At 40.1% G+C, this 27,396-nt stretch overlaps 3 protein-coding genes across 11 annotated transcripts; 1 reads left to right on the top strand and 2 right to left on the bottom strand.

The window, feature by feature from the left end:
* Nucleotides 1–1,055: 1,055 nt before the first annotated feature.
* On the bottom strand, nt 1,056–3,220 carry LOC131304327 (non-specific lipid transfer protein GPI-anchored 9-like). Its single transcript, XM_058331550.1, has 3 exons — nt 2,720–3,220; nt 2,023–2,064; nt 1,056–1,428 (listed from the first exon to the last, which is right to left on the bottom strand). The coding sequence occupies exons 1-3, from the start codon at nt 3,030–3,032 to the stop codon at nt 1,334–1,336; spliced, it is 450 nt and encodes a 149-aa protein (XP_058187533.1). The 5' UTR covers nt 3,033–3,220; the 3' UTR covers nt 1,056–1,333.
* Nucleotides 3,221–4,605: 1,385 nt separating this feature from the next.
* LOC131304325 (transcription factor bHLH121-like) lies at nt 4,606–17,913 on the bottom strand. The gene is made up of 5 exons (XM_058331538.1): nt 17,354–17,913; nt 16,669–16,790; nt 5,737–5,864; nt 5,188–5,655; nt 4,606–5,019 (listed from the first exon to the last, which is right to left on the bottom strand). The coding sequence occupies exons 1-5, from the start codon at nt 17,362–17,364 to the stop codon at nt 4,873–4,875; spliced, it is 876 nt and encodes a 291-aa protein (XP_058187521.1). The 5' UTR covers nt 17,365–17,913; the 3' UTR covers nt 4,606–4,872.
* An 89-nt stretch (nt 17,914–18,002) lies between these two features.
* On the top strand, nt 18,003–25,853 carry LOC131304322 (DNA-(apurinic or apyrimidinic site) endonuclease 2). 9 transcript variants are annotated; one of them, XR_009192361.1, is made up of 10 exons: nt 18,003–18,222; nt 19,040–19,267; nt 19,507–19,592; nt 20,464–20,579; nt 20,746–20,826; nt 21,083–21,283; nt 22,748–22,899; nt 23,505–24,184; nt 24,977–25,183; nt 25,670–25,853. XR_009192361.1 is itself a non-coding variant. In XM_058331531.1 (10 exons), the coding sequence occupies exons 1-10, from the start codon at nt 18,003–18,005 to the stop codon at nt 25,671–25,673; spliced, it is 1,863 nt and encodes a 620-aa protein (XP_058187514.1). In that variant the 3' UTR covers nt 25,674–25,853. The 9 variants fall into 9 exon arrangements, 7 of the variants coding, with proteins under 7 accessions (XP_058187514.1, XP_058187512.1, XP_058187513.1 ...); XR_009192360.1 differs by having other exon boundaries at nt 19,495–19,592; nt 20,731–20,826; XM_058331531.1 differs by having other exon boundaries at nt 25,089–25,183.
* Nucleotides 25,854–27,396: the final 1,543 nt, after the last annotated feature.

The raw sequence follows: 27,396 nt of genomic DNA, 5'->3' as shown, positions 1-27,396 counted from the left end.
TTTGTGGGTATAATGTGAAATTGCAGAATTTTGGGCAGCTAAAAGGAGCCCTTGTTGGCTGAAAAACTTGGACCAGCACAGCGTCAAAACGACGTCGTTTTGCTGTGCAGCACAGTCCCCGGATGATGGCAGGTAAATTTACATTGCACTCTAAAGGTCCTTCAAGTCATTCCAGTCTAGAATCTTCACTTCGTGCATTGTAAAAGTCCATCTCTGCGTGGGTTTAAGTGGACTTAGAGCATAGGAAAAGCCGCTCGGCACATCCGAGCCGTCCGATGCGATTTTGAACGGCTCAGATTTGGAGAGAGAAAAAGGAGAGAGAAAGAGGAGGGGTGAGAGGAGAGAGGAGGGAGAAGGTTTTAATCTGAGCCGTCCAAAAGTGCATCAGACGACTCGGGAGTGCCGAGCGGGCACCATGTGGGATATACCCGCTCGGCACTGAAAAATTTCTCAAAAGAGTTGTACAGTGTGTGCAAGTGTGAATGGAACGAAAGGACTGTAACTGTGAGGCAGCCAGGGGTATGATGAAAAATATAGGTGTTGGTCTTTGATATTTGTATCTCGCCATTGTACTCTTCATTGTTATATTGGATTGTTCTCTTTCTCCCATGGGGTAGGTAACCGGGGCCGAACCAAGTAATTTGCTGTAATTGTTGCTGCAATTTGGAAAAATATAAGTATCTGAAATGAACCCTTGTTGGATATGAAAAAGGGTAGGAGAAGATGGAAAGCTAAATAAATAGTAGCAGCAACTAATTCCCTGCTAATACTAATACCAGCAGAACTGTATGCAAGCAGTTGTCAAATGCTTAAGCATGATATCTTGGGTTCACCACAGGGTTTGCTCGTCCATTAACTTCATGGCCCCGAATTGATCGAGGTGTGTGCAAGAGGCTCGGACATCCGGTCATCCAAAGAAAAAAAGAAAAAAAACTGCTTGAGCATGATGCTACTGAAGGTGGAAAAGAAAATAGTGGTTTCTTGACCTCTATGGGAAGTAAACACCATTCCATTTTCCTAAGCAATTAAAGATTCCGGGTCCCAAGGCAAATAGCTAGTCAAAATAATCCTGATGGAACGATATTCTATATATGCTGAGATTACACAGCCGAATTGCTGAACACATTTCAAATGCGATGGGAAAAGTGAATTCATTCAAATGTAACATCTGGAAAGCAAAAAAAATCAATAATAAAGTTTCACAAACAAGTAACTACCCAAATCAATATAATACCCGATAAGCAAAACAACAAAGGAAGCCTCCAAGGTGTGCAATCCCGCGATCATATCATAGAAATGTAATGACCGGTGCCAAAACGATTTAAAAACCTCTCTAGTAGACCATCATAGAAGTACAAAACAAGAGTATGGTAGACATTCCAGTCCACGTGATCCTGCCCACTCCATTTTTATCGTTTCCGGGCGTTGCTGCAAAATTTATCCCCATTAATTGAGTGACCAACATTGTTAAATCAGAAAACTGAATGTGCATGAATAAGAAAATTTGACATGAATTTATACTCCTAATCTTGTTTCTCAACAAAAGTACTGTTCACAAAGTGAATTCTAGTCGACTATAGTACTACCATTTACAAGGTTAGCTGGTTGGGGGAGCAGGTTTTGAGTATACTAGCTAGTACAGGAGAAACAACTTTTCGTAATTGTATTATCAAGCAGAGAAAAGCTGAAATTCAATTCCCCGAACTATGCAGTTTAATGGATGGGAAGGTTAGTCGATAAGGGTTAACACAAATTTGCGGGAGGGAGAAGCAAAGAACAGCTAGCATCCCAGTACTAAGAGTTTAACACAAAGAGGAGGGCACCAGAAGCAAAGAACAGCTAGCATCTAAGTAAATGACTCCTATGTTTGTAAGTTCATGCCAATTGCCTTCAAATTATGATGATGACCAAGTCAATCATCGCAACATGTTGGATCAAAATGTGTTCCTACGAAAGTATTACAGTATGTTCACTACTTCTATGATAACTGCATTAGCGTAACCATGACAGTCAGGTTCTTACCTCGAGGTGAGCCAGTTGAGGAAGTGGGAGATGGAGCTGAAGCTGCAAGAAGAATATGAAAGTAAAATAGAATTAGTACGTAGTCGCACAACCTAAGACAGAAGAAAGTGAGTTATGCACAAGAAGAAAACAAGTAATAAATTTTAGTTTGGAAATCTCAAACAAAATATTCATAGGATTCAGCAGAAATGATTTAGGCTGTGTTTAATCTAGGATTTGCAGACGGAAGAGATACGAATCGGGAAAAGGAATTGAAAACATATGGAAATTTGGTATTTACCCTTACTTTTATTTTTCTTCGACGAACCAACCAAAGTGAATATGAGAACATGACGTTAAAAGTCCCGAGGCATAGGCCAAAACTCAAGAATTGGCCAAAACAAGTGCTATATGACAGATGAAAAAACGATAATAGAATATAGTGCAATGAATCACACTAGACTAAAAAGTTTGAATTTGTTCAAATAAAAACATAGTACTTATTTTCTTTGACTTCATGTTTACGGATCAGATAATCTGTTTGGAATTGGGAACAATGGAGTACATTGATCTTTTAAATGATGGCCCCAATGCCTCCTACTACAGCCGTTTTAACTTCCACACGCTTATGTGTGGGTTAGGTGACCTCGAGAATTACTGGTAAAGGAGAATCGAACACGAGCTAGACTATAGAATTTAGAATGAAGCAATTACGTACCTTTGAGGCAGGAGTTGAGATCGCCGGGGACATTGCAGCGGCCGGCGAGGAGAAGGGCCTGAGTGATGTTGACGTTGAGAGAAGCCAACAAGCCAGGGGTATTGTAGAGAGTGCAGAGGCAACTCAACTCGTTAGTCACCACTTCTCTCAGCGGGTTACAGCACGACGCCGGTGGGTTGGTTGAGTTCATGTAGTCCGCGCACGGCACCAGCTTCTGCGCGCATGACGCCGTTGATTGTCCTTCCGCCGCCTTGGTTACCGCCACCAGCACCACCACCGCCACCAGCACAGCCGAAATCTTCAAACACCCCATTTCTCTCTCTCTCTCTGGAACTGCAAGGAAGGAATCCCGTGTTAGCAGTTGGCTTCCTCTGCTTTTTGTTCTGTCCCAAACTAAACTGCTCCTTTTTTTTTGATCCGCAACTAAACTGCTCCTTAATTTTAGACTTTTAGTACTACTAGTAAATGCATTAGTTTGACTAGTGAGAGTGAACAGGTGGGGTCACGCCAACGCGAGTTGTTCGACGTCCAAATCACGAATTAATTATGGGAAGGACTTCGATCGGCTCCTCTCCATCTTCCCATGTGAAACACATCGCATAAGCGCTGAAAAACACACTCCAACATAGGAGTACAAAAGAATATATTCCATCCGTCCCCAAATAAATGTTCGGTCTGCAAATGTAGATCTTAAAAAAAATCTTTTTTATTTTTTAAGAAATTTATTTATTTTTCACAAATCAATCAATCAATCGATTTGTGAAAAAAAATTAAAATTTTTAATGAAAGATCTATTGATTTGTGATTTGTTTTTTGAATTTTTTTTAAACAAAAGAAAACGTCTTTTAAAGATCTAAGTTCGCGGGCAGGACATTTGTTTAGGGACGGAGGAAATACTATTGAGTATCTGAGTGATTCGAAATTTTTCTCAAACCACAATTGTTTGTTTGTCTGAGCGACAGATCAGATGACATGATAATAATAGAGACCACCCCGAGGAGCTAATGGCACTAGTAACCCCCAGGCGAGCCTCATCACCTTTGCGAAGGAAGATCTTCCACCCGAGGGCCCAGCGCATAATCGAGCTCTATCCGTCTAAATTTTTTTAATTTTATGAGGCAATCTCCGAAGTGAGCACACATTCGAATTAGTCAATAATAGAGGTATGCCCCCTTCGGATTGGTCAATAATAGAGATAAATTGAAATAGTAGTAACAAATTTGACAGTTACAAAATGAATGTACCAGACATGATAGGATCCACTGATGCTAATCGATGAAAATAGAGCAACTTACGCTATGTGAGAAAAAAAACACTGCAATTAAGATGGTAGTGAATAATTGTTAAATTTTTTGAAGGGTTTTCATTAAATCAATTTGCAATATGTGGAGTAGTCTGCATTAACTAAGTTTGGATGGTTTACATAAGCGATGCCAAATTAAGGTAATTATAGCACGGACTAAAGAAACATTTCCATTGGAAATATGGAGGGCATTCGATGGAGATGACAAAATAGTCAGGTTAATTTAATTACAGCACAGAATTAAGGAACATTTTCCACTGAAGAAACAATTTCTTTTCCTCCAATGCACTCTTCAGGCTCTCTAAAACATTCACCTCTTCAAGAAACATCATCTTCTTTCCTTTTTCAACTAATTAACAAATTTTCTTCTACAAAATGCTTGAAGAACATTCTTGATTACCAAAGAAGGATCTATACAAAGACATAACCCGCTTCCAAGTTTAATAGTGTAATGAGTTGTTAAAATTTCCAGTGACAAAAATAAGTACTTATTTTTTGAATTAAAAGTGATGTATTGTGAGAGAATGACTTGTCTCGTAAAACGGAAGATAAGTACTTAAAATATAAGAACCTTAGCGGAACATGGCCTAAATGAGTTGTTAAAATTTCCAGTGACAAAAATACAAATTAGAGGTTTTTTAACTGGAGTAGGCCAACATGCATACAGCTGAAGTTTTTTTTTTTTGGGGCAAAAAAGATTACAGCTGAAGTAGTTTACACAAAAATTAACTGCACCCGAAACCATTCCCTTTTAACCGGGTACTTGAACCTAATATCAGACACCTGATTACTACATAGTGCAACCTTGGCCCAAACAACCATAGCTTTTCTACACAAAATTCCAGAGTTGCTAATCTTCGCGATGTTCTATGCCGTCGGAGATACTGTCCTGAAAACCTGGTGAGGATGAGTACCTGCTGGAGGAGGGGTTCCCGTCAGCGATACTTTTCTCCTTCCGTGTTGCTTGCTTGCCCGCTGTTCCTCCTGGTGAGTGCTCCTGCGAAATGCAAAGAAAGTAGCCAAGTCAAAAACAAAACTTCTGCAATGTGTCTCTCTGGATTTTGATTCTTATAATCTTTTCTAGTTTTCTTGAATTAAGGCTAATCAGAACTTTATGCTTCTCTAGAGTCTCAACAAGTTTTGTAAAACACCCTCTAAAACTGACCTGCTGAGCTTTAGAACCCGGCATTTTAAGTTCCAACTCTGTCACCACGTCATTAGAATCGTCACTTTTGTCATCAATGCTGCCCGTACAACGGTCCGACTTCTTGCTTTTGGAATCTTGCTTGCTTGAAACACGGGATGTGGATGCACATCGGTAAGATGGCTGATCCATGGGGTGATTAGGTGGGCCCGGATAGGGGATAAGTGTTGAACATGGAGTTGGAATGGCACCGGGATTCTGATTTTGAAAGAAAGGGAATGGTTGGAGAACTGGGTGCATTGGAATTGGGCCTGTGGGCACAGGAATAGGAACTGGATATGAATAAGGTGGTGCCATGACAGCTGAAGGATCAATAGTACCCCACGGAAACATAACTCTCATTCTCTGCTGATATTGTAAATTGAGATTGTCGACATCAGATTTCAGAGTGGCTTTCTCTTCTCTGAGCTCATTCTTTTCCTGTGTCAGCTGTTTGAAAACAAAACCCAATAATGAGCTGAGAAACAAGGGGTTTGCCACAACTAAAGAATTAACCATGAAAATGCTCACCTCACGCGATTCTTCAGAAAGTGCTGCACATTCGGCTTTTAGTCTATTAACTTCAGTAGTCAAATCCTTCAGAACTTGAATAGTGTCATTGATGATCGTTGCCTTGTCATTCTTGGGTCTATCGGGGTCTGTAGAAATGTGAGTCACTTGAATTTACCAATCCAAATAAAACCAAAAAAAAGAACAATTTCTTGTATATCAATGAATTATGGGCTGGTAAGACTTAAGACCAAAAGTGAACAAATGCTAATTCTTCAGCTTTAAAGTGTACCAAAACCCAGTGGCACAAGTGACAAAAACAAAAATTAAAGGATGAGCCAATGTAATTACTTTTCATAAATCTTCAATATGTCATCCTGAAACTGGCAAAGCCAAATTACAGTGCAATTGTATGACTAGGTGGGTGAATGATTGGGACTTGGGAGAAGGATGAATATAGAAGTTATTAGCTATTACCAAGAGGAGCACACAATCACTTCGATCAGACCGTCACATTAAATATGTTTTCACCCTCTCAGGAAATTGTCTGACCCAATGGACATGTTAGAACTGTTGGGGTGCTTGGTTATATTTTGAAGTAAATTGGACAAGAGAGTGGGAAAGGATGAGTGAGAGATGTTATAAGGAGGAGTTGTGAAAGGCTTTTAGTAGATTTTCATTACACAAAATGAGTACAACAAGGCTCTATTTATAGAGCACTTCTACCAACCTACACTTCTCTAGAATTGTCTAGAGATAAGCACATGTGCTTAATTTCATGAAAGATCTCCCATCTTCTAGAATCATCTAATTCTACCCATGTGCATAAATACAATTATTACTTCAACACACTTCTAATACAATTATTACTTCCACACACTTCTAATTATTTTTAACTTAGACACTTATTCTACATTATTCTAGAAGATTACAAATTACATTTTTTTTAACACTCCTCCTTAATTTGTAATCTTCATGATCTCTTGAAATTGAGAGAATTTATCTGCTGCCACTGCTTTGGTCATTATGTCAGCTAGCTGCTCCTTCGTGTTGATGAACTCAAGCTGAATTTCTCCTTTCTGCACTAAGTCTCTGATAAAGTGATGTCGAAGCTCAATGTGCTTTGTCCTGCCATGAAAGACTGGATTTTTGCTCATTGCTATGGCTGACATATTATCGCAGTAGATGACTGCAGGGCCTTCTTCTTTATGCTCCATATCAGAAAGTATTCTTCTGAGCCATACAGCTTCACATGCTGCATCTGTTGCTGCAATATATTCTGCTTCTGCTGAGGACAAGGCAATTGTCTTTTGCTTTTTGGAATTCCAAGATATAATTTTAGTTCCCAAGCAAAATACTTGGCCAGATGTGCTCTTTCGATCGTCAATTGATCCGGCCCAATCACTATCGGTGTAGCCAATAAGCTTGCAGTCATTCTCTTTTGTATACTTGATGCCAAATTTCTTCGTCCCTTGGAGATAACGGAGGATCCGCTTGGTTGCTGCATAGTGTAGCTTGCTCGGCTCGTGCATAAATCTCGAGATAAGATTTACAGAATACACAATATCAGGCCTTGTATGAGTGAGATAGTTTAGCGATCCAACCAATCTTCGATAGGCCGTAGCATCGACCTTCTCCGCTCCATCATTTAATTGCAACTTCTCATTTAAAGAGAGGGGTGTAGAGACTGGTTTACAGTCGCTCATGCGGAATTTCTTTAATAAGTCTTCAAGATATTTTTCTTGAGAGATAAAAATCTCTCCTTTAGACTGCCTTACTTGAATGCCGAGAAAATATCTCATAAGGCCTAGATCTGTCATCTCATATTCCTTCATCATAGCATTTTTAAATTCATCGAGCATTGCTACATTGGTGCCTGTGTAGATTAAATCATCAACATAAAGGCAAACAATGAGAAAATCTTGCGTACCTCCTTTTTTGACATATAAGGATGGTTCACTTTGGCTTCTTTGAAATCCGCTTTGACAGAAGTACTTGTCAATATTGCTATTCCAAGCTCGCGGTGCTTGCTTCAAGCCGTAGAGGGCCTTCCGAAGTCGATACACTTTGCCTTCTTTTCCTTTGACTGTATAGCCTTGTGGTTGCTCCACGTAAACCTCTTCTTCTAGTTCACCATTGAGAAAAGCAGATTTAACATCGAGCTGATATACGGGAAGCTTGTGATGTGCTGCCAAGGCAAGAACTGTTCTGATGGTCTCCATGCGAGCGACAGGAGCAAATGTTTCATTGAAATCCACTCCAGGCTGCTGTGAGTAGCCTTTTGCTACTAAGCGTGCTTTGTGCTTCTGGATTGATCCATCTTCTTTGTATTTTGTCTTATAGACCCATTTGAGTCCGATTACGTCCTTTCCTTTTGGTAGCTCCACAAGATCCCACGTGTGATTTTTCTCGATAGTTGCAATTTCTTCATTCATTGCTTTTAGCCAAATTTCTTCTTTTGCTGCTTCCTCAAAATTATGTGGTTCACAAGTGAAGAAGGCAAAATCACAAGAATCATATATATCTCGTAAGGAACGTACCTTTCTTATTGGATTGAGATCATCCGACGATGAGCTCTCTGGATTGGTCCGTGGGCTTTGATTTGGACCTGGGTCTGGAGTCAAAGTTTCTTGCTCATGTTCTGCATTATCAGCCTCAAAAAGCTTTGGCTCTTGGAAGGAATTGTCCTCCCACTTCCACGCCGCAGCTTCATCAAATATTACATCTCGAGAAATAGTAAATTTATTTGTGTTTGGATTATAGAGACGATAGCCCTTGGATTCGTCACTATATCCGATGAAAATATATTTCTCCCCTTTTTCGTCAAATTTTTCCCTTTTCTCTGAGGGAACTAATGCATATGCAATGCATCCAAAAATCTTTAAAAAATTTACCTGAGGCTTCTCTTTGCTCCACGCCTCATATGGTGTCTTGTTTCGAACTGCCTTAGTGGGAGAACGGTTGAGGATGAAAACAGCAGTATTGACAGCTTCGGCCCAGAATGTGTTAGGAAGCCCTTTGCCTTTAAGCATGCTCCGTGCCATCTCTGCAATTGTCCGGTTCTTTCGTTCTGCCACTCCATTTTGTTGAGGTGTTTTCCGGATTGTAAGTTGCCTCTTGATTCCTTTTTCCTGGCAATAGTCCATGAATGGAGTGTAGATGAATTCGCCACCACGATCTGTCCGAAGTGTCTTTATTTGTCTTCCGCTTTGTCTCTCCACCAAGGCTTGAAATTTGAGGAATACAGAGAAAGCTTCTGATTTTTTGTCAAGGATGTATAGCCACATCATCCTTGTATAGTCATCAACAAAGAGGAGAAAATATCTTTTTCCACCAAGAGATGGTGTTCTGGTAGGGCCAAAAATATCAGAATGCACCAATTCCAAAGGCGCTTTAGCTCTCCAAGCGAACTTTGGAAATGGTAGTCTATGCATTTTTCCATATATACATCCCTCACAAACTTTATCAATTTTATCAATATTTGGTAGCCCTTTCACCATATTTTTCTCCTTTAGTAATCTCATGCCCTTGTAATTTAAGTGGCCATATCTTAGATGCCACAAATATGAGTCATCAATTTTTTCTCCTTTAAGGGCAAAATTTTCATTAAGTGGCATTATTAACGGAAAAACTTTATTTGGAGTCATTTTGACTGTTGCCACTTTAAAATTTTTCTTTTTGTCAATGATGGTGCACTCATCACTATCAAAGTTAAGTGCATAGCCTTTTTGCAGTAATTGCCCCACGCTTAATAAGTTTTGAGTAAGCCCCGGAACATAAAAGACATCAGAAATTAGTCTTTTGTTACCTCCCTTGGTATAGACGGCAATAACTCCTTTTCCTTCGATATTCTGCAGCTTTCCATCTCCGAGCTTCACTTGTGAAGAAACTTTATCATCCAGCTGCACAAACTTTTTACGATCGCCTGTCATATGATTACTGCATCCACTATCCAAATACCAAATGTTATCTGACTCTTGTTGAGCATTCATGCAAGAGAATAGGTGTTCAGCTTCATTTTCTTCTGAAAAATTAGCTTTGTTTTTTTCTTGATTGAACCAGCAATCTCGATCAGAATGATTAGAAACCTTGCATCTCTTGCATTTAAATCTGCAATCTTTGGATGCATGATTAGATTTTTTGCAAATAATGCAAGAAGAGTTAGAGTTACCGCCATTAGGATTTCTCTGATTGTCGTATCCTTTTCCTTTGTTCCGAGCTTGAAATGCATTTTGGCCTCCCCGTCTTTGTCCGTTCATGCCTCCTCCTCGAGATGAGCCCTTCTCTTGATCTTCTTGATTCTTTCCTCCAAAATTGATTTTGCTTTGAAATGCTTGCTCCAATGATTGATTTGTGAACCTGCTCATTCTTTGTTCATGGGCCTCGAGAGAACTCATTAGTTCATGTCGAGTAAGTTTAGACAAATCCTTGGATTCTTCAATAGCGGCTACAACATGTTCAAACTTTGGAGGCAAACTCCTAAGAACCTTTTCAACGATTCTTTTATCCGGAAGGGTATCTCCATAACTTCGAATTTGATTGATAATTCCAGCAACTCGGGAAAAGAACGTTTGAACGGATTCATTTTCCTTCATTGCTAGATTATCAAAGTCTCTCCAAAGTGTTTGAAGTTTAATGGAGATAACCCTATCATAACCTTGATATTCAATTTTTAATGTCTCCCATGCTTCTTTTGAAGTTTTTGCACCCATAATTCGTGGAAAGATAGATTTGCTTACCCCACGTTGAATGTTGAGGAGGGCCAAAGCATCTCTCTTCTTGTTCTCCTTGAATTTCTTCTTCCTTGCTTCCGTCCAAGTTGCTTCTTCTTCGGCATGTGCCGGTGCCTCGTATCCGCTTTCAACAAGATCCCACAATTCTTGTGAGACAAATAAAGTATGCATTTGGATGCTCCAATAGCCATAGTTCTCTCCCTCAAATATAGGGATGAGATTTTGTGCATAGTTGAAAGTGGAAGAGTTGGTCTCCATGGTGGATGAAAGAAGGACAAGGATGGATCGGTTAAACTTGGCTCTGATACCAAAATTGTTGGGGTGCTTGGTTATATTTTGAAGTAAATTGGACAAGAGAGTGGGAAAGGATGAGTGAGAGATGTTATAAGGAGGAGTTGTGAAAGGCTTTTAGTAGATTTTCATTACACAAAATGAGTACAACAAGGCTCTATTTATAGAGCACTTCTACCAACCTACACTTCTCTAGAATTGTCTAGAGATAAGCACATGTGCTTAATTTCATGAAAGATCTCCCATCTTCTAGAATCATCTAATTCTACCCATGTGCATAAATACAATTATTACTTCAACACACTTCTAATACAATTATTACTTCCACACACTTCTAATTATTTTTAACTTAGACACTTATTCTACATTATTCTAGAAGATTACAAATTACATTTTTTTTAACAAGAACTATGGCTCATATGTTATTGGGGGGTGCAGGGGGCGTTATACGGTATGGTTCGTATAGGGGTATTTTTGGGATACAGACCAAATACCAGTTTAGGGTTAGAATAGAGTCAATATAAATACTCTATGTTGTAAACCCTAATTCATACTGTGATAATAAAGAACAGCAGCCACTCTCGCTCCCGTAGACGTACCCGGTTTTGGGGAACCACGTATATCTCTGTGTTGATTCTTTATTGTTTATACTCGTAAATCGTGTGAGTGTGTGTCGATCCTAACAAGTGGTATCAGAGCTACAGGCTGTTTTAGATCACACAGAAGAACGATGTCATCGAGTTCGTCTGTTTTGAAGTTCGATGTGATGAAGTTCGATGGAACTTCGAATTTCGGATTGTGGCAACAGCGGGTAAAGGATCTGTTGGTGCAGCAGGGCTTGTACAAGGGATTGAAGGCGAAGCCAGAAGCCATGTCTAACGACGATTGGGAAGAACTCCAGATGAAGGCGGTGAGTACGATTCGTCTGTGTCTTGCAGACGAAGTTATGTATCACGTGTTGGGTGATGAATCGCCGGCTGGGGTTTGGACTAAACTGGAGAGCAGGTATATGTCAAAATCGTTGACGAACAAACTGTTTCTAAAGCAGAAACTGTTTGGGTTGAAGATGGCCGAGGGTGCTGATCTGATTCAGCATATCAATACGTTCAATCAGGTTGTGAACGATCTGCAACGGATTGACGTAAAGTTTAAGGAGGAAGACCAAGCGCTGATGTTACTGTGTTCACTACCGATTTTTCTCGAAACCCTAGTTACAACCTTACTTTGGGGGAAAGAAACCCTAGAACTGGAGGAAGTCACTGCAGCTCTTCTGGCGTACAATCAACGCAAGCAACAAACAGAATCGCTGCAGGGTGAAGGTCTGGTGGTTAAAGGGTACGGGGATCGTGGCAGGAAGAATGAGAGGGGTAAATCAGTTTCGGGGCGTGGGAGGTCTCAGTCAAAGAACAGGTCCGAGGGCACGTTTGAGTTCAAGTGTTATAGGTGTCATGAACCGGGGCACATGAAGAAAGACTGTCCGCAGAGGAGTAAGGGAACTGACTGGAAGAAGAAGGGAAAGACAGGGGAGAGGAAAGATGGATCAACTTCTGCAAACGTTGTGGAGCAGGAGTCAGATGATGGTGATATGCTTTCGGTCTCAGCAAGTTCAGATCACATGGCAGATTCATGGATTATGGATTCAGCATGTTCTTTTCACATATCTCCTATCAAGGAATGGTTCAACACGTATAGGTCAGTGAATTGTGGTAATGTTCTTATGGGTAACGATGCATCGTGTAAAGTCATAGGAATAGGCACAATTAAAATCAGAATGTATGATGGTGTTGTGAGAACTTTGGGGGATGTTAGACATGTTCCAGAATTGAGAAAGAATTTAATTTCGTTGGGAACCTTAGACTCCAATGGCTGTGGGTATAAAACAGAGAGTGGAGTCATGAAGGTAACAAAGGGTGCTATGGTGATGATGAAGTCTTGTAAAGTTCCTGGTAATATTTACAAGTTGGTAGGGAGTACAGTTGTAGGTGGAGCTGCTGCCACTACAACAGACGATACTATGCTTTGGCATATGCGGTTGGGACACATGGGAGAGCGTGGGATGTTAGAGCTACATAAGAGGAATCTGCTGAAAGGGGTTAAATCGTGTAAATTGGATTTCTGCAAGTTTTGTGTTCTGGGAAAATAGTGTAAGGTGCAGTTTAGGAATGCAACTCACAGAACGAAGGGAATTCTTGACCACGTTCATTCAGATGTTTGGGGGCCAGTGAGGGTAGCTTCGAAAGGAGGATCTCTGTATTTCTTGACCCTTATTGATGATTTTTCAAGGAAAGTTTGGGTGTACTTCATGAAGCATAAGTCTGAAGTCTTTGCTAAGTTCAGAGTGTGGAAAGCTGAAGTGGAAAATCAGATAGGGAAAAAGATTAAGTGCCTCAGGACAGATAATGGGAAAGAATTCAAGAATGGGCCTTTTCTGAAGTTTTGTGAGGAACATGGGATTCAGCGACACTTTACGGTTCGAAAGACACCACAGCAGAATGGGGTGGCAGAAAGAATGAACAGAACCATTGCAGAAAGGGCACGGTGTTTGAGATTGAATGCGGGACTTCCGAAGGTTTTTTGGGCAGAAGCAGTGAGTATGGCATGCTTTGTTATAAACAGGTCATCGAGTGCTGCTTTGGATGGGAAGGTAGCTGAGGAGATGTGGACAGAAAAAGAGGTTGACTACTCAGGGTTGAGAATTTTTGGGTGTCCGGCCTATGTTCATGTTCCCAGTGATGAGAGGTCAAAGCTTGATGCGAAGTCTAGACAGTGTATCTTTCTTGATTATGAGAAAGGGGTCAAAGGGTACAAGCTTTGGGATTCAGAGACAAAGAAGGTGGTGATCAGTAGGGATGTGGTATTTGATGAGGACTCTATGATCAAGGCACATCAGAAGGTTCAAAATTCCGAGTCAGAGGAAGTGAACAGCAAACAACAGGGCGTACAGATTGAGCTGGAGAGTTTTGATATAGATGATACTCAGCCAGATGAACAGCTTGATCAACAGCAGCAGTAGGAGCAGCAGCAAAGCTTGGCCGCTGGGAGAACCAAGCGCACTATCAAGCCACCAGTGAGGTATGGGTTTGATGACTTGGTTTCTTATGCATTGACTACTACTAGTGGGGATCCATCTACTTTTCAGGATGCTATTACGAGTTCTGAAAGGGACCAATGGATGGAAGCCATGGTAGAGGAAATGGAGTCTTTGCATAAGAATAAGACTTGGGAGTTGAAAGAACTGCCCAAGAAAAAAAAGCCAGTGGGTTGTAAGTGGGTATACAAGCGGAAAGAGGCAGCAACAGAAAAGGAGAGGGAAAAGTTCAAGACTCGGTTAGTGGCAAAGGGGTATTCACAGAGGAAGGGGATTGATTTTGATGAGGTCTTTTCTCCAGTGGTGAGGCATACGTCAATCAGGATTATCTTGGCATTGGTGGCTAGCTATGATCTGGAGTTAGAGCAGATGGATGTGAAAACGGCATTCCTCCATGGTGATTTGGAGGAAGTCATATACATGGAACAGCCTGAGGGGTTCAAACAGCCAGAGACTGAGCATCTTGTTTGTAAGTTGAAGAAGTCCTTTTATGGGCTGAAACAGTCTCCAAGACAATGGTATAAGAGGTTTGACTCTTTCATGATACGGATTGGGTACACACGCTGTGAGTATGATTGTTGAGTTTATGTTAAGAGTCTTGATGATGGTTCCTATATTTTCTTGCTTCTTTATGTGGATGATATGCTGATTGCTGCAAAGAGTATGGTTGAGGTAAATAGGTTGAAGTCTTTATTGGGTAAAGAGTTTGACATGAAGGATTTAGGAGCGGCTAGGAAGATACTTGGGATGGAAATTCGCAGAGATAGGTCAGCTGGTAAGTTGTGGTTATCTCAAAAGAATTATGTGGTGAAAGTGTTGGAGAGGTTTAGTATGAATAATGCCAAACCGGTCAGCACTCCATTGGCAAGTCATTTCAGATTATCTTCAGCTCAGTGTCCGGTGTCAGATGAAGAAATTGAGGATATGTCAAGGGTGCCTTATGCAAGTGCAGTGGGTTGCTTAATGTATGCAATGGTTTGTACGAGGCCCGATTTGGCACATGCAGTTAGCACCGTCAGTAAGTACATGGCCAAACCAGGCAGAGAGCATTGGAAGGCAGTCAAGTGGATGTTCAGATACTTGAAAGGTACTTCAGATCGCGGGATTATGTTTGGTAGGCAACGGGGTCAGATTTCAGTTGTTGGGTATGTGGATGCGGATTATGCTGGGGGTTTGGATGACAGAAGGTCTACAACTGGTTATGTGTTTACACTTGTGGGTGAGCCTATTTGTTGGAGATCCATGGTACAACCTCTGGTGGCTTTATCCACTACTGAGTCTGAGTATATGGCGGTGACTGAGGCAGCTAAGGAAGCATTGTGGTTGAAAGGGTTTGTTAAGGAGCTTGGCATAGATCAAGGTGGAGTTCAGTTGCATTGTGACAGTCAGAGTGCCATTTATTTGGCAAAGCATCAGGTGTATCATGCTCGAACCAAGCATATCGACGTGAGGTTTCACAAGGTGAGAAAGTTGATTGATGCAGGAGATTTGATACTGGAAAAGGTGCACACTTCTGAGAATGCAGCTGATATGTTGACAAAGACGGTTACCGCAGACAAGTTCAAGCATTGCTTGGACTTGGTTAATGTCTCCCGGTGCTAGGAAAAGGGAGGCATCCCCCCAACTTACTGGATAGTGATGATTATCTTCTGAAGGGGCGAGAGTGAATTCGCCAAGGTGGAGATTGTTAGAACTATGGCTCATATGTTATTGGGGGGTGCAGGGGGCGTTATACGGTATGGTTCGTATAGGGGTATTTTTGGGATACAGACCAAATACCAGTTTAGGGTTAGAATAGAGTCAATATAAATACTCTATGTTGTAAACCCTAATTCATACTATGATAACAAAGAACAGCAGCCGCTCTCGCTCCCGTGGACGTACCCGGTTTTGGGGAACCACGTATATCTCTGTGTTGATTCTTTATTGTTTATACTCGTAAATCGTATGAGTGTGTGTCGATCCTAACAGGACATAATATGAAACGAATACTTAATCCATTCAATATTGAATAGAACAAGATTCATTATTCAGTGATTCTCTTTCCTATAAATAGTGTGTTAGTTCAGTCCAGGAAACCAATAACATTTTCTCCTTCATTTACAAAAGAATGCCGTCCATACTGGTACTGGTTTGTTAACCAAGTAAAATATGGAAATTACAGATGCACATCAAGCTAAAGTCAAAACTAACACCCTTCCAGCAAGTGTGAGTACAGTACATAGTTTAAAAGGCAATTCTATCGTCTTCAACTGTTGCTGGAAAGATGCATATTCGCCACCTAAAAGCAATTATGAGTAAAAGACATCATCATCACCCATGCTATCAGATACCTGCGCACAGCCACTATAAAGTGGGACCTTTACAATCTTCATTGATACATAAACATTCTAGTACACCTAAATACAAATAGGTTAACACAGCAAGCCAATTACCAATGGATTGATTTTAGTTCTATCAAATTTTAAAGCCACCAGGTAACATTTTAGAAGCAAAATATAGGCATGACTTTTGGCCCAAAACTTGCTTAATCAGCCATTTTCTCTAGATCTTCCATTCCCATGACCTTCAAGGACTGAATATATCTCATATTTGGTACCGGTTACGGTTAGGCTTCTGTAAAACAGCCCACTAGACATAGTTCCAAACTTCCGATTCTCAATTGCTTTCATGAGTTTCAGTGTCTATGAGGAAGGCAAAACCAAATTCCCCTCCCCCTTGGCAGAGGAACAAAAAAAAAAGTGGTATGAACTAGTGAAGAAGATAATATATCAACTATATATCGATATAGAAGACATGTTTAGCAAAAAGGATGAAAGTCAAAAGGTACCCATGCTGTACCTAGTGCATTTCCAAGCTCAATAAAATGTTCATTTAGCCTATCCCTCCTCAATTTTTCACGGTCTGCCTTCTGAACTTTTCTCGCAGCATTTGGATCTTTTACTTCCACCTCTGGCCTTTGTCTGTCAGCAAATCCAACCACAAAAGAGAAGAATGCGGACCGATCAAAACAGATGAATCAAAGCAACTAAGCTCTTCTAAAACTAGTTGCTGATTTTTATTTTTTATTTTTGAGATTCATGTGAAAGAGCTATGAACAACCCTTCAGAAAGCCCAATATATGCATCTGTGCATATAGATCACATAAATCACAGCAAATACGAAAACGTCCAAAAGCATCTACTACATACTATCTCACGGCTTCCATGTGCTTCAAGTTTCAATTTTTTCCACTCAAGTCGTAAGCAGCTTCAGATTTGCATCCACACATTCAGAATAAAATAACCAAAAAAAAAAAGAGAGCATGAAGCAAAAATCAAGAGATGATGTACACAAATTGAATCAATATGGAGGAATCTAAATCATGATAGCAGAATTTCAACACGCTAACAAAAGCTTTAATCTTTGAATTTCAGTCATGCGTTTCCTTTCACTACCCTTCTAATAGTACGTTTTTAGTCTGTGAGATAGAGTAAATGACGGCGATTGAAGCCACGCGAAGAAACGGAAGGGGAAAAGATCAAACCTTTTATCCATTGCTGGGTAGAGGGAATTCCGTAATAAACTGAAAGGCCACTTGAAATCGTTGCTTGTAGGGTTTTATTGATTCTTGTTAGATTATGGGGTACCGGTGGAGATTTTGATCTTGATCACCTCTGAATTCTGATGGGAGGATGATGTAGTACAAAGAGAGAGAGAGAGAGAGAGAGAGAGAGAGGAGTAGACATCATTCAGGGGAATGCATCACTTTGAGCTAACTACGGACTCGTGGTTTCCACGAGCCACGAGGATACCAACCGAAAACGACAGTGATGGTATCTAACGTTGGGCCACTTGGAAAGAGATTTGTGAAAATGATTTTGGACTGAAAATAGAGGTAGGTCAGACCCACCCAATTAAAGCCCAATAATTTCAAGAAGCCCATTTTGACCCAAAAGTCCGACGTGATTTCAGTCTCGTTCCTTGGGTGGTCGACTTCAATAGCTTGATCGGAGAAAGGGTTTACGGAACGCAATCTCCGACCGACAGAAAAGTTCAATATAGGATAGTACTTGTTGTTTTCCAGAGGTATACATACATACATAGGAGTACTCGGTCACCAACAAAGAAGTTGAGAAGAACACACTCGTAGTCGTTCTCCATATGCAGCATATGGTGGTTGTGAAATGTAGAAAATGAAGATAGTGACGTACAACGTCAACGGCCTCAGGCCTCGGGTCTCGCAGTTCGGTTCTCTCCTCAAATTACTCGACTCTCTCGATGCCGATATCATCTGTTTACAGGAGACCAAGATATCTAGACAGGACCTAACGGCGGATTTGCTTGTGGCCGACGGCTATGAGTGCTTCTTTTCCTGCACCCGCACCACCGATAAAGGACGCATCAGCTACTCCGGTAAGGTCCTTGATTCTGTACCATTCCCTTACTAATTGTACCAATGTCATTTCATTTTCGTTGTAATAGCTCGAGGGTTGGGCGATTAGGGTTGGGCATTCCATGAAATGAGTGAGCAACAATTAGCATTCAGTTAGAAATGATGTACAATTGACAGGGCTGATTTTATAGGGAAGTAATTAATGTGTGTGTGTGTGTGTGTGTGTGGGGGGGGGGGGGGGGGGGGGGGGGGGGGGCGGAAGCGGTTGGGGCATGCCCCGGGAGCACTTACTAAATAGTAGTCATCAGTGGTTAAAAGACATGATGGAGTCGTTACCCATCTTGCCATGGTGTGCCATGACTCGTGAGCAGCTTCTATGCATCAATCCACCTTTTTCGGGCATTGAGTAATGTTTATTTATCTTGTCATTGCATTGGTTCATGCCAAATAACGGACCATCATATGCTGGATATCTCGCCCGTGGAACTTTTGTATGTCGGGGAACCTATGAAACGCCAGATCATTTCGTAAAAAACACTATTCACTCAATAACAAAGAAGAAGCTCGGAAGCCTCATCAAAGTTGGGGATAAATCTTTTTATTTTTTATTTTTAAAACTAATATTTATGATTCCTACCTTCTGTTTTCTCCAGTAATCTAGCCAAATGACCAGGACATGCATCTTTGATGTCGCACTGAACCTAGCGAACAGAGCCTCTTGGCTATCACCTCATACAGACCAAGTGGTCATCAGTGAAACTGCTTGGGCTTCTCTTACGGACCAGATATTGCCTGTTTTGTGTGAAGAGATATTAGAATTTTGTAACTTCAACGCAGGCGTTGCAACATTTTGTCGCGTAAAGTCAGCATTTTCAAGCAATGAAGTGGCTTTACCCCTTGCAGCCGAGGAGGGCTTTACTGGGGTTCTTGAAAGTTCAAAAGGGTTGAGAAGGAGAGAAGATGAAGGACCGGCAAAAGCAGGGGGCCTTGAGGAATTCTCAAAGGAAGAGCTTCTTAAGATTGATAGTGAGGGGCGATGTGTCATAACAGACCATGGCCATTTTGGTGAGTTGGACATGCTGTGGATAAACGAACAAGTGTGTTGTCTTCCTTGAGAATCTCATTTCTACCCTGTGTTAATTTTCCACTAGTAGTATTGACCATAATACATTACCTCTTGGATCTTGCATTTCATATGCTTTCTCATTGGTAGTTTCATCGCATTGTCATGTTGGTTCAATATCCTTTTTTGTTGGAATTGTGAATACAGTTTTGCATTGAGACTAATGTAGGGAATTTGACAGTGCTTTTTAACATCTATGGACCACGAGCAGTCTCTGATGATAGGGAGAGGATTCAGTTTAAGCACACCTTTTTTATGATGTTACAGGTATCCTTGTCTTCCTTATCTGATCAAATAGTCTGTTGGGAAGGAATAATTCTAACTATGATCTGGGGTATATATCCATGTCTGAAGCACCAAGGAACTTTTTGTTTCTTATGTACATGTTTCATTGTCCAGCTGCTAAGCAAACGATGTTTGGTGGGGTGGGGTAGGCTGAGGGTCATAGTGGGGGTTGGGTGGATAGGCCGATACCTGTCGGGTGGATCTTATTCTCAATGCTCATGAGTCACCACCCGCTGATGTCCAACCTACAGTTGACTAAAACCTGTGTTGTGGTTGGTCATCTCAAGTCCTGAGATTATAATCTGGTTAAATAGAGTACTTAATGAATCTTGATTCTGAATGAAAGTTGTAATGACAATTGTTGGGGCTTGTTCCATATTGGTTAATTAGAACCTAGCCTCTCCACTCATAGCCAATTGGTTTTGAGTCGGATGCTTTAATATTGTATTAGAGATAGGCTTTTGAAGGCTTTTGGACAAGACTCTTTTGTTTAATGCCTTGAGCACACCTTGTTTCATTGTGGTTCCTATGTTATGGATCATTTGTTTACCTGTCTATGTGCGGGTAAGGAGTCGCACGCTCGGTGGAGTGTTAGAGCTTGTCCCACATTGGTTAATTATAATCTCCAAAACTAGTGTATGAGCTTGGGCGCCCTCTTCACTCATAGCAAATTGGTTTTTGAGTTGGATGCTTTAACAATAATAAATGTCTGACGATGGATATCAAGGGCTGCTTGCAGCCCAAATATTCTAATTACTTTCTTACTTGTTTATTTTTGCAGCATGTAAATAGAATTATCACCAACTGTTTGATATTCATACTGTTGGTTTGATATTGGGTAACGTTGTTGTAGAAAAGATGGAGTTTTCTTTTGCATCAAGGACGAAGAATATTCATAGTTGGTGATCTTAATATTGCTCCTGCTGCTATGGATAGCTGTAATCCGGGGCCAGACTTTGATAAGAACCAGTGAGTTGCTTGCAAATTTGTCAAAAGTGTGTGTTCCTTCATCAATCACATATACTTAATTGTGAAGGGCACATATACTTACAGAGTGGAGTGGTGTTTCATCCTCTTTCTACCCTTCCAGATACAATTCAGAAGTTTTGATGTATTACAGTGCACTGCCTTGCAGGTTCAGGAGGTGGTTTAGATCCTTACTTGTTGAAAATGGTGGCGATTTCTTTGATGTTTTCAGAGCAAAGCATCCTGAGAGGTTTTGTGCCAATCTTGATCTGTTGTGTTTGTTAATCCATCAAAGAACACGAGTTCTGTGATTGTGCTGCTTTCCAATTGAGTTCAACTATAAATTATGCTTGCACTTTGTAGAATAGTTGTAAGTTACATTATTGTTTAGCAATTTCAGACTTGCTTTACATCACCAAATACTTGCCTTCCTCGTAATGTTATTTCTCAACTAGTCAACTTATTTATTAGTCGTGTATCTGTGGGGGTAATCCTTGGTTCTACAGGACGGAAGCATTCACTCACTGGCCGCAGAACACGGGGGCTGAAGAATTCAATTATGGGTCTAGGATAGACCATATTCTCAGTGGTGGAGTATGTTTACATGAAGATAGTGGACAGAAAGGCCATAATTTTGTGACTTGCCATGTGAAAGAGTGTGACATAATGAGCCAATTCAAACGATGGAGGCCTGGGAATTCACCTAGGTAGAAGTCTGAGCTCTGTAGGTGAATTAAGTAATTTGAAATGGCGGCAGTTCTACAGTTGATAAGAATTTGTTGATCAAATGAATCTTTGTTCCTCTCTGTTTCCCTCTGTCTGTGTGTGTGCGCGTAATTATTTGCATTTTCTCCTTAATATGAGCCCCCTAAGTTGCGTTGTGTGTAAATTTTCGTTCTCTATTTTTGTTAGTTCATATCTCATGTTTCCCGCAAGGTAAGCATGCCTTGACACGTCATCACTAAGGGTATGGGCAATTCCAACACACGCAGCCGGACCCTCATGTTTAGATGGAAAAAGAAGCAGTTCAGTTGCCATACAAGAGATGCATTTTCACTTCTCCCATACAGTTGTAGAGAGATAAATATTTGCTTTCCTCACAGTGTACCCAAAATGATTTCAGATGTGTTATAGCTATAACACCATCATTTCCCTTGTTATTTTGTAAACTATTGCATAATGAAAGCGCATCATGTCAGTGTTACCCCTCTCCTTTTGGGAACACATCTGCCTAGAAGAAGCAGTTCACGATTTTGTTGAACTATTTATTATAGCTGTCTAATGTTGCCCACTTTGTGCTACAGTGTGATTTACAGATGGAAATGGTTTGAGGCATTAAGATATGCATTTTTTGATGTCCGAGGCGTTGAGCTCTCATATCTCTTTATATGAAAGCAATTAGGGTTCTACTTAGGTTGTGTTTTTAGATGCACCGTCTTTTGGGATATAAATAGCTACACATCTGAAGCTTAAATCTGGTTGGATTTTAGGTGCATTTACTTTTCCCTGTATTAAGGACGTAACTCTTATGCTTTTTATTCTGCTTTTAGACCAAATATATAAGAGTTGTTTTCAGCGCTCTCATACTCAAAACATTGTGCTTCCTCATCATGGTCTGATGGTTGTCAATTTTTGTTTGGTGTTGGTAGAGTTCATGGATATTATACCTACAATAGGAGAGAATTCAAGTTCAAACCACTGCGCAGTCTATTAAACCTGCTGACTTAAAAAAAGGGGCTACCGAGTGCATGAGGCTCCCGCTGCTGCAGGGTCTGGGGAAGGGTTTCATGTATGCAGCCTCACCCCCACAAGCGGAGAGGCTGTTTCTGCAAAACCTGCTCTACTTCTTCTGTTTTGGAATAGTTAGAGAAACGCGTTTCATCGTAGTTCAATTAGGTATTTAGGTGTCATTGAGTCGGTTGAATTATGTGATTTAGGGAGTTGGTATATATCGGTTTTGCGTGGTGGTACTTTGTTTTGCTGAGCATGAAATTGCAAATAACAAACTAGTGTGAAGTCTTGCAACTTACAAGCAAAATTTTCCTCATTTTTTTGCCAGTTCTGTCTATCAATGAGTAACAGATTTGCATCTCACTTGTTTCTAAACCCTGTGTTTCTTTTTGTCCTTATGAAAGCAGAGGAAGTAATTTCACTTGACGCTTTGTCCACAGGTGGAAGGCCGGGAGAAGCATCAAATTGGAAGGTTCTGATCATGTCCCTGTTTATACAAGTTTGATGGAAATCCCAGATATTGCGCAGCATAGTACTCCCTCTTTATCTGCTAGATTTGTTCCCGAGGTTCGTGGCGTCCAGCAGACTATTGGTATGAGAAGCTAACTATCCTTTACTATATTATCTATTTTGCCAGGTGTAGTTTCCACTTATATAGGCAGTATGCGGACCTACATAACGAGACGTCTTCCATTAAATCCTGCGCTGACATGAACTTGGTAAATTGATGGCAGCAACGTTCAGTTAAAACTTTTATGTTCCTTTTTTTGCTTGACTTGTGGTTTTTAATAGTCAACAGAGTTAATGATATTTCTGTAGACAATTCACTGAGTATAGAAGTAACCCGATCTTTTCCCTTCAATGGAGATATTTGCTTCCAAATTTGTTAATGTTGGAATCATCTACCTGCAGTGCTAGTGTCCGATATGAGTATGCGACTACCCTGAAAATGGACTAACAACTACATTAATGTTACACTTAAATAATGTAGAAGTGTTTTGTCAAATATGTTTCACATCGATTATGTTGCTTCTTGTCTGAAATAATTTAACCAAACCAAAACGAACTATGGTCCCTTCCATATTTTATCATTCTTAGTTTAATATTTCTAGTTCTAGAAGGTAAAAACGTTTCAAATAGTTGCCCTTGTGATTCTACTATCCTACAGTTTTGTCATTTTATAATGGCATTTTGCAGTGTCAATGATGATGAAAAGACAAGTAGAGAAGCAAGTTAAGACCGACGAAGTGTCAAGTTCATTTTCAGAGGAAAATATGACAGTTGGGACTTGCATTGAGAATTTGGAAAGATCATCTTATGACTTCAATACATCAGGCTCGCCCTCTGAAAGAAGTTGTGATGCTTCTGGAGGTTCCTTTAGTGAGACTGCCCATGCTAAAATGTCTGCATTTGAAACTGTCCGTGCTAACTCAACCCCTGGTAAAGAAATCAGGAAAAAAGCAAGACACGGTCAATCGTCACAACAACTCTCACTGAAGTCATTTTTTAAGAAAAGTTTGACATCTGCTTTTGGGCATGACCACACTAGCACTGCGATCAACAATGAGCTGGGAGATGTGGCAAAATCTGACAATACACCAGTTGAACCTACCATGGATGAGCAGGAGAGCTGTCGTCCTGAGCAGTCCCAGTTAAATGATTGTATATCCACTCAGGATCAAGGTGATCTAAATGCCTGTTGTTCTTCTGAGGCGGACAAGAGTAATGTTGCGTTATCAGAGTGGCAAAGGATTCGGCAACTGATGCAGAACAGCATGCCTTTTTGCAAGGGCCATCATGAACATTGTGTTTCTCGGGTTGTGAAGAAAGAAGGCCCTAATTTTGGCCGCAGATTCTATGTCTGTGCTCGTGCTGAGGTACTTTATTCCCACAATGTCGTTCCAGTCGTTTGAACAACCTATTCTTTGGACTCGGTAAATTTACTAATATAAATTCAGTCGACGGATATGGGTAAAATTTGGGTCTAGAGAGAATTATTTTGGATTCAAATAAAATCACCTTCGTGAAAAGGAAAAAAAGCTACTCCCTTTGTACGCTATTGATGGTACATTGTTCCATTTTGGGATGCCCTATTTTATTAGTCCACTTTGAAAAGTAAATGGATAAAATTTTACTTTATTACTGCTTACCTTTCGTTTTAAATTTCAAACTCATGATGCGCAACCAAAAGCTATTTTTGGAAAATTTTAACCTAAAAAGTGCAATAATTTTGTCTCCTTATATAGTTCATTTCCCCAAATTGGACCGACATGAAGGTGCAGAGGGAGTATCATCCTTGGGTGCTGGAAGTTAAGCATGGTGCTGATACAGAATGCAAGTCACTACATGTGACATTAAGTTAACTGGAAAGAATTTTTTTTGGAGATTACTGGAAAGAGGTTTTGCTGAAGCCTCTTCAGTACATTAGTTTTTCTGTTCGATCCCGTTAGCTTGTACACTTAGTTGATCTACTCGTGAGTCATGATGCCACTTTAGCAGCTTAGCCAGATTAGTTTTGATTTGTCAACACTCTTGCAGTGGCGGCCAAGAACTTGTTTGAGTGGGGGCAGCTAGAAATCAAACCATCAACTAAAGAGCCACCATATTGTAGATACTTTCCCATTTAAATCCTTACTGTTACAGAAACTTCTTTCCTGATTCTTTTACAGGGCCCAGCATCAAATCCTGAATCAAATTGCGGATATTTTAAGTGGGCTGCTTCCAAGCCCAGGGGCCAAAGATGACGGCAATTGCTGATGAGAAGTTGGTTTTCTCATTCAGGTTAAGGTTTTTCTCATGAGATGTCAGCCACCCCATTTGCTGCCTTTTTGGACCCCAAACCTCCCCTATTTGTTGCTGAATGCAGTTCTTGTAAGGTATGTAGCTTAGCCTCTTAGTATCCTATTCAACTAATCTTTCCTTCCGTTATCTCTATAGCAGTGTTGCACTGCATTGGTTGAGGAAGTTGGGTATTAGCCAGCAACATGTCTTACTACAGTCCTAAATTAAGAACATGATCTTTGTTAATTTATATTTTGGAAAGCAATTAAGCAACGTACTTACCCTTAACACCTGTTTAACGTCAGCTTTTCAAGTACTTGAGTCCTGCTGCTTAAGAATATTTAACCATATTTTTGTTCGCTTTAATTTGGTTCTATCTATTGCCAGTTTCGTTGTACATGTTACAATGAACACTGCATTTTGTTCCATACTTCCACAGGCTCGTGGGATGTTTGTGTGTCTTATTGTAAGATATGAATTTGTGGTACTTCAGTTCGTTAACGGTTGCCATTTCCTCAAATTCACGGATAATGGGCTCCATACTTTCCCGCATAATTTTCATTTTAACCTCATGATTGCAGTTAAATCAAGATTTTGATGACAAGGCAGGCACAGAACCAGCATTCTGTGCGCGCTCCAGCATAGGAACAGGGAGAAAGTTGGGTGAATTTCTTTGTAATCTTCACGGTTACGTTTTTTTGTACAATTGGTGTGAACTCACTATATTATTGCTAGCCTCCTAATCCAATTTCAATGTTGACCTGAGTTGTGACACAATAATGCTTGATAAATACTTTTCTTTTTTGGTTCAACGGTCAGGAGTATCTAGAACAGCTTATGTGCACCTTTACTAATCCTCTCCTGGTCCCGTCCTTGATAAATGCTTATACTCTATATATGCATGTGCCTTTTTACTTGAAAAAGGAAAAATCCACTCTTTAATGAATAAGTTAGGGCATGGTGCAGCTTAAAATGGACTTCAATTTTGAGCTTTTGGATTTGCGATTTTGGGTTGAGAAATTGGATACGAAACAAGGATATCCACAAGCGTCGGTGTCCAACATATTGAAAATTTGTAGTCCGCGTCTGAAGCACAAGAACAAACATATTCACGACACAAATTGAGCTCAATGTTCTTAGCCTTGAACGCTTTTTTTAAAGGTTGTTAAGCTTATAAATTAAGCGTGAACAAGTTGCTATTTGACTCATTCAGCTTATGAGATTTGAAAAGATATCAATAAAGATAATGTTTCAAATTTCAAGTCACTCGAGATTGATTGGTGACCAATTTGATAAACTCGTTTAAGATTGTCTCGTTTTATAAACAAGTCAAAGCTTATACAAAATTATTGAAATACTTGCTAAGTTATCAAAACTAAAATGTTTGAACAATTCAGTATTCGGCTCATTTATCAATTCTCTTGCTGAAAATGACAACATGGAAAGATCTGGAGTTTGTGGCAGTGGAATTTCCTCAGTGATGATATTGATGTGTCCAAGAGAACCGTTTTAAGGATTTAAATTAGTATGTGATTACGTTGTTGTTATTATTATGCAAAAAGACTGGATGAATGAATGTGTCTATTTCATATCATAGTAAAAATAAAAATGAATTTCTCTAATTGTGTCGAACAAATGGTGGCCTACCACAATCACTTTCTCACTGAGCCCTGATTTTCTTGCAAATTGCAATGGTTGAAACTAGTGTCTGAAAACGATGTGAAACCCATCCTACACCATGAAAGTAATTTATGCCCAATTAAAAAGCATATCAATTACTCATTCCGTTCGTAAATAAGTATCTAGCGCGCAAAATTATGCTTTATAAAATATGCATTTTTTTATTAAAAAATTTAATTGGGATCTCCACAGGTGGGTGGTGATATCATTCTTCAAGTTTAGTCGAGGAACGCATAAGTTGGTTCAGACGACATGCCGAGTAAACAAAAAAAGTTGACCTGGATACCTAAGTTATTAAAAAAAACATACCAGCATTTTTATTGGTCAATCTATGAATGAAGGGGTTTGCATAATCATCTTTGACCTCTTGTTATGTCTTGGGAAGGTGATTGATTGTGAATTAGATAAAGATGAAAGGAAACAAGTGGTAACACTTGTAGACCAGATTGTTTTCTTAAATTTTTTTTTTTTTTTTGCAATTTGTTAGGGACAAGTGTAGGACTTGCCAAAATTGTTTCTTTTAAGACTGAAAATGCAAGTTTTTCAGATTCTTGGTTGTCGCATAACTCTCATCTGCGTACCATCAATTTTTGTGTTAAACAACGTTCGAAGTTTTTTTTTTTTTTTT

Source organism: Rhododendron vialii, chromosome 10a (assembly GCF_030253575.1).
Source record: "Rhododendron vialii isolate Sample 1 chromosome 10a, ASM3025357v1".
Classification (NCBI taxonomy): domain Eukaryota; kingdom Viridiplantae; phylum Streptophyta; class Magnoliopsida; order Ericales; family Ericaceae; genus Rhododendron; species Rhododendron vialii.
This window is presented reverse-complemented; position numbering and strand designations above follow the sequence as displayed.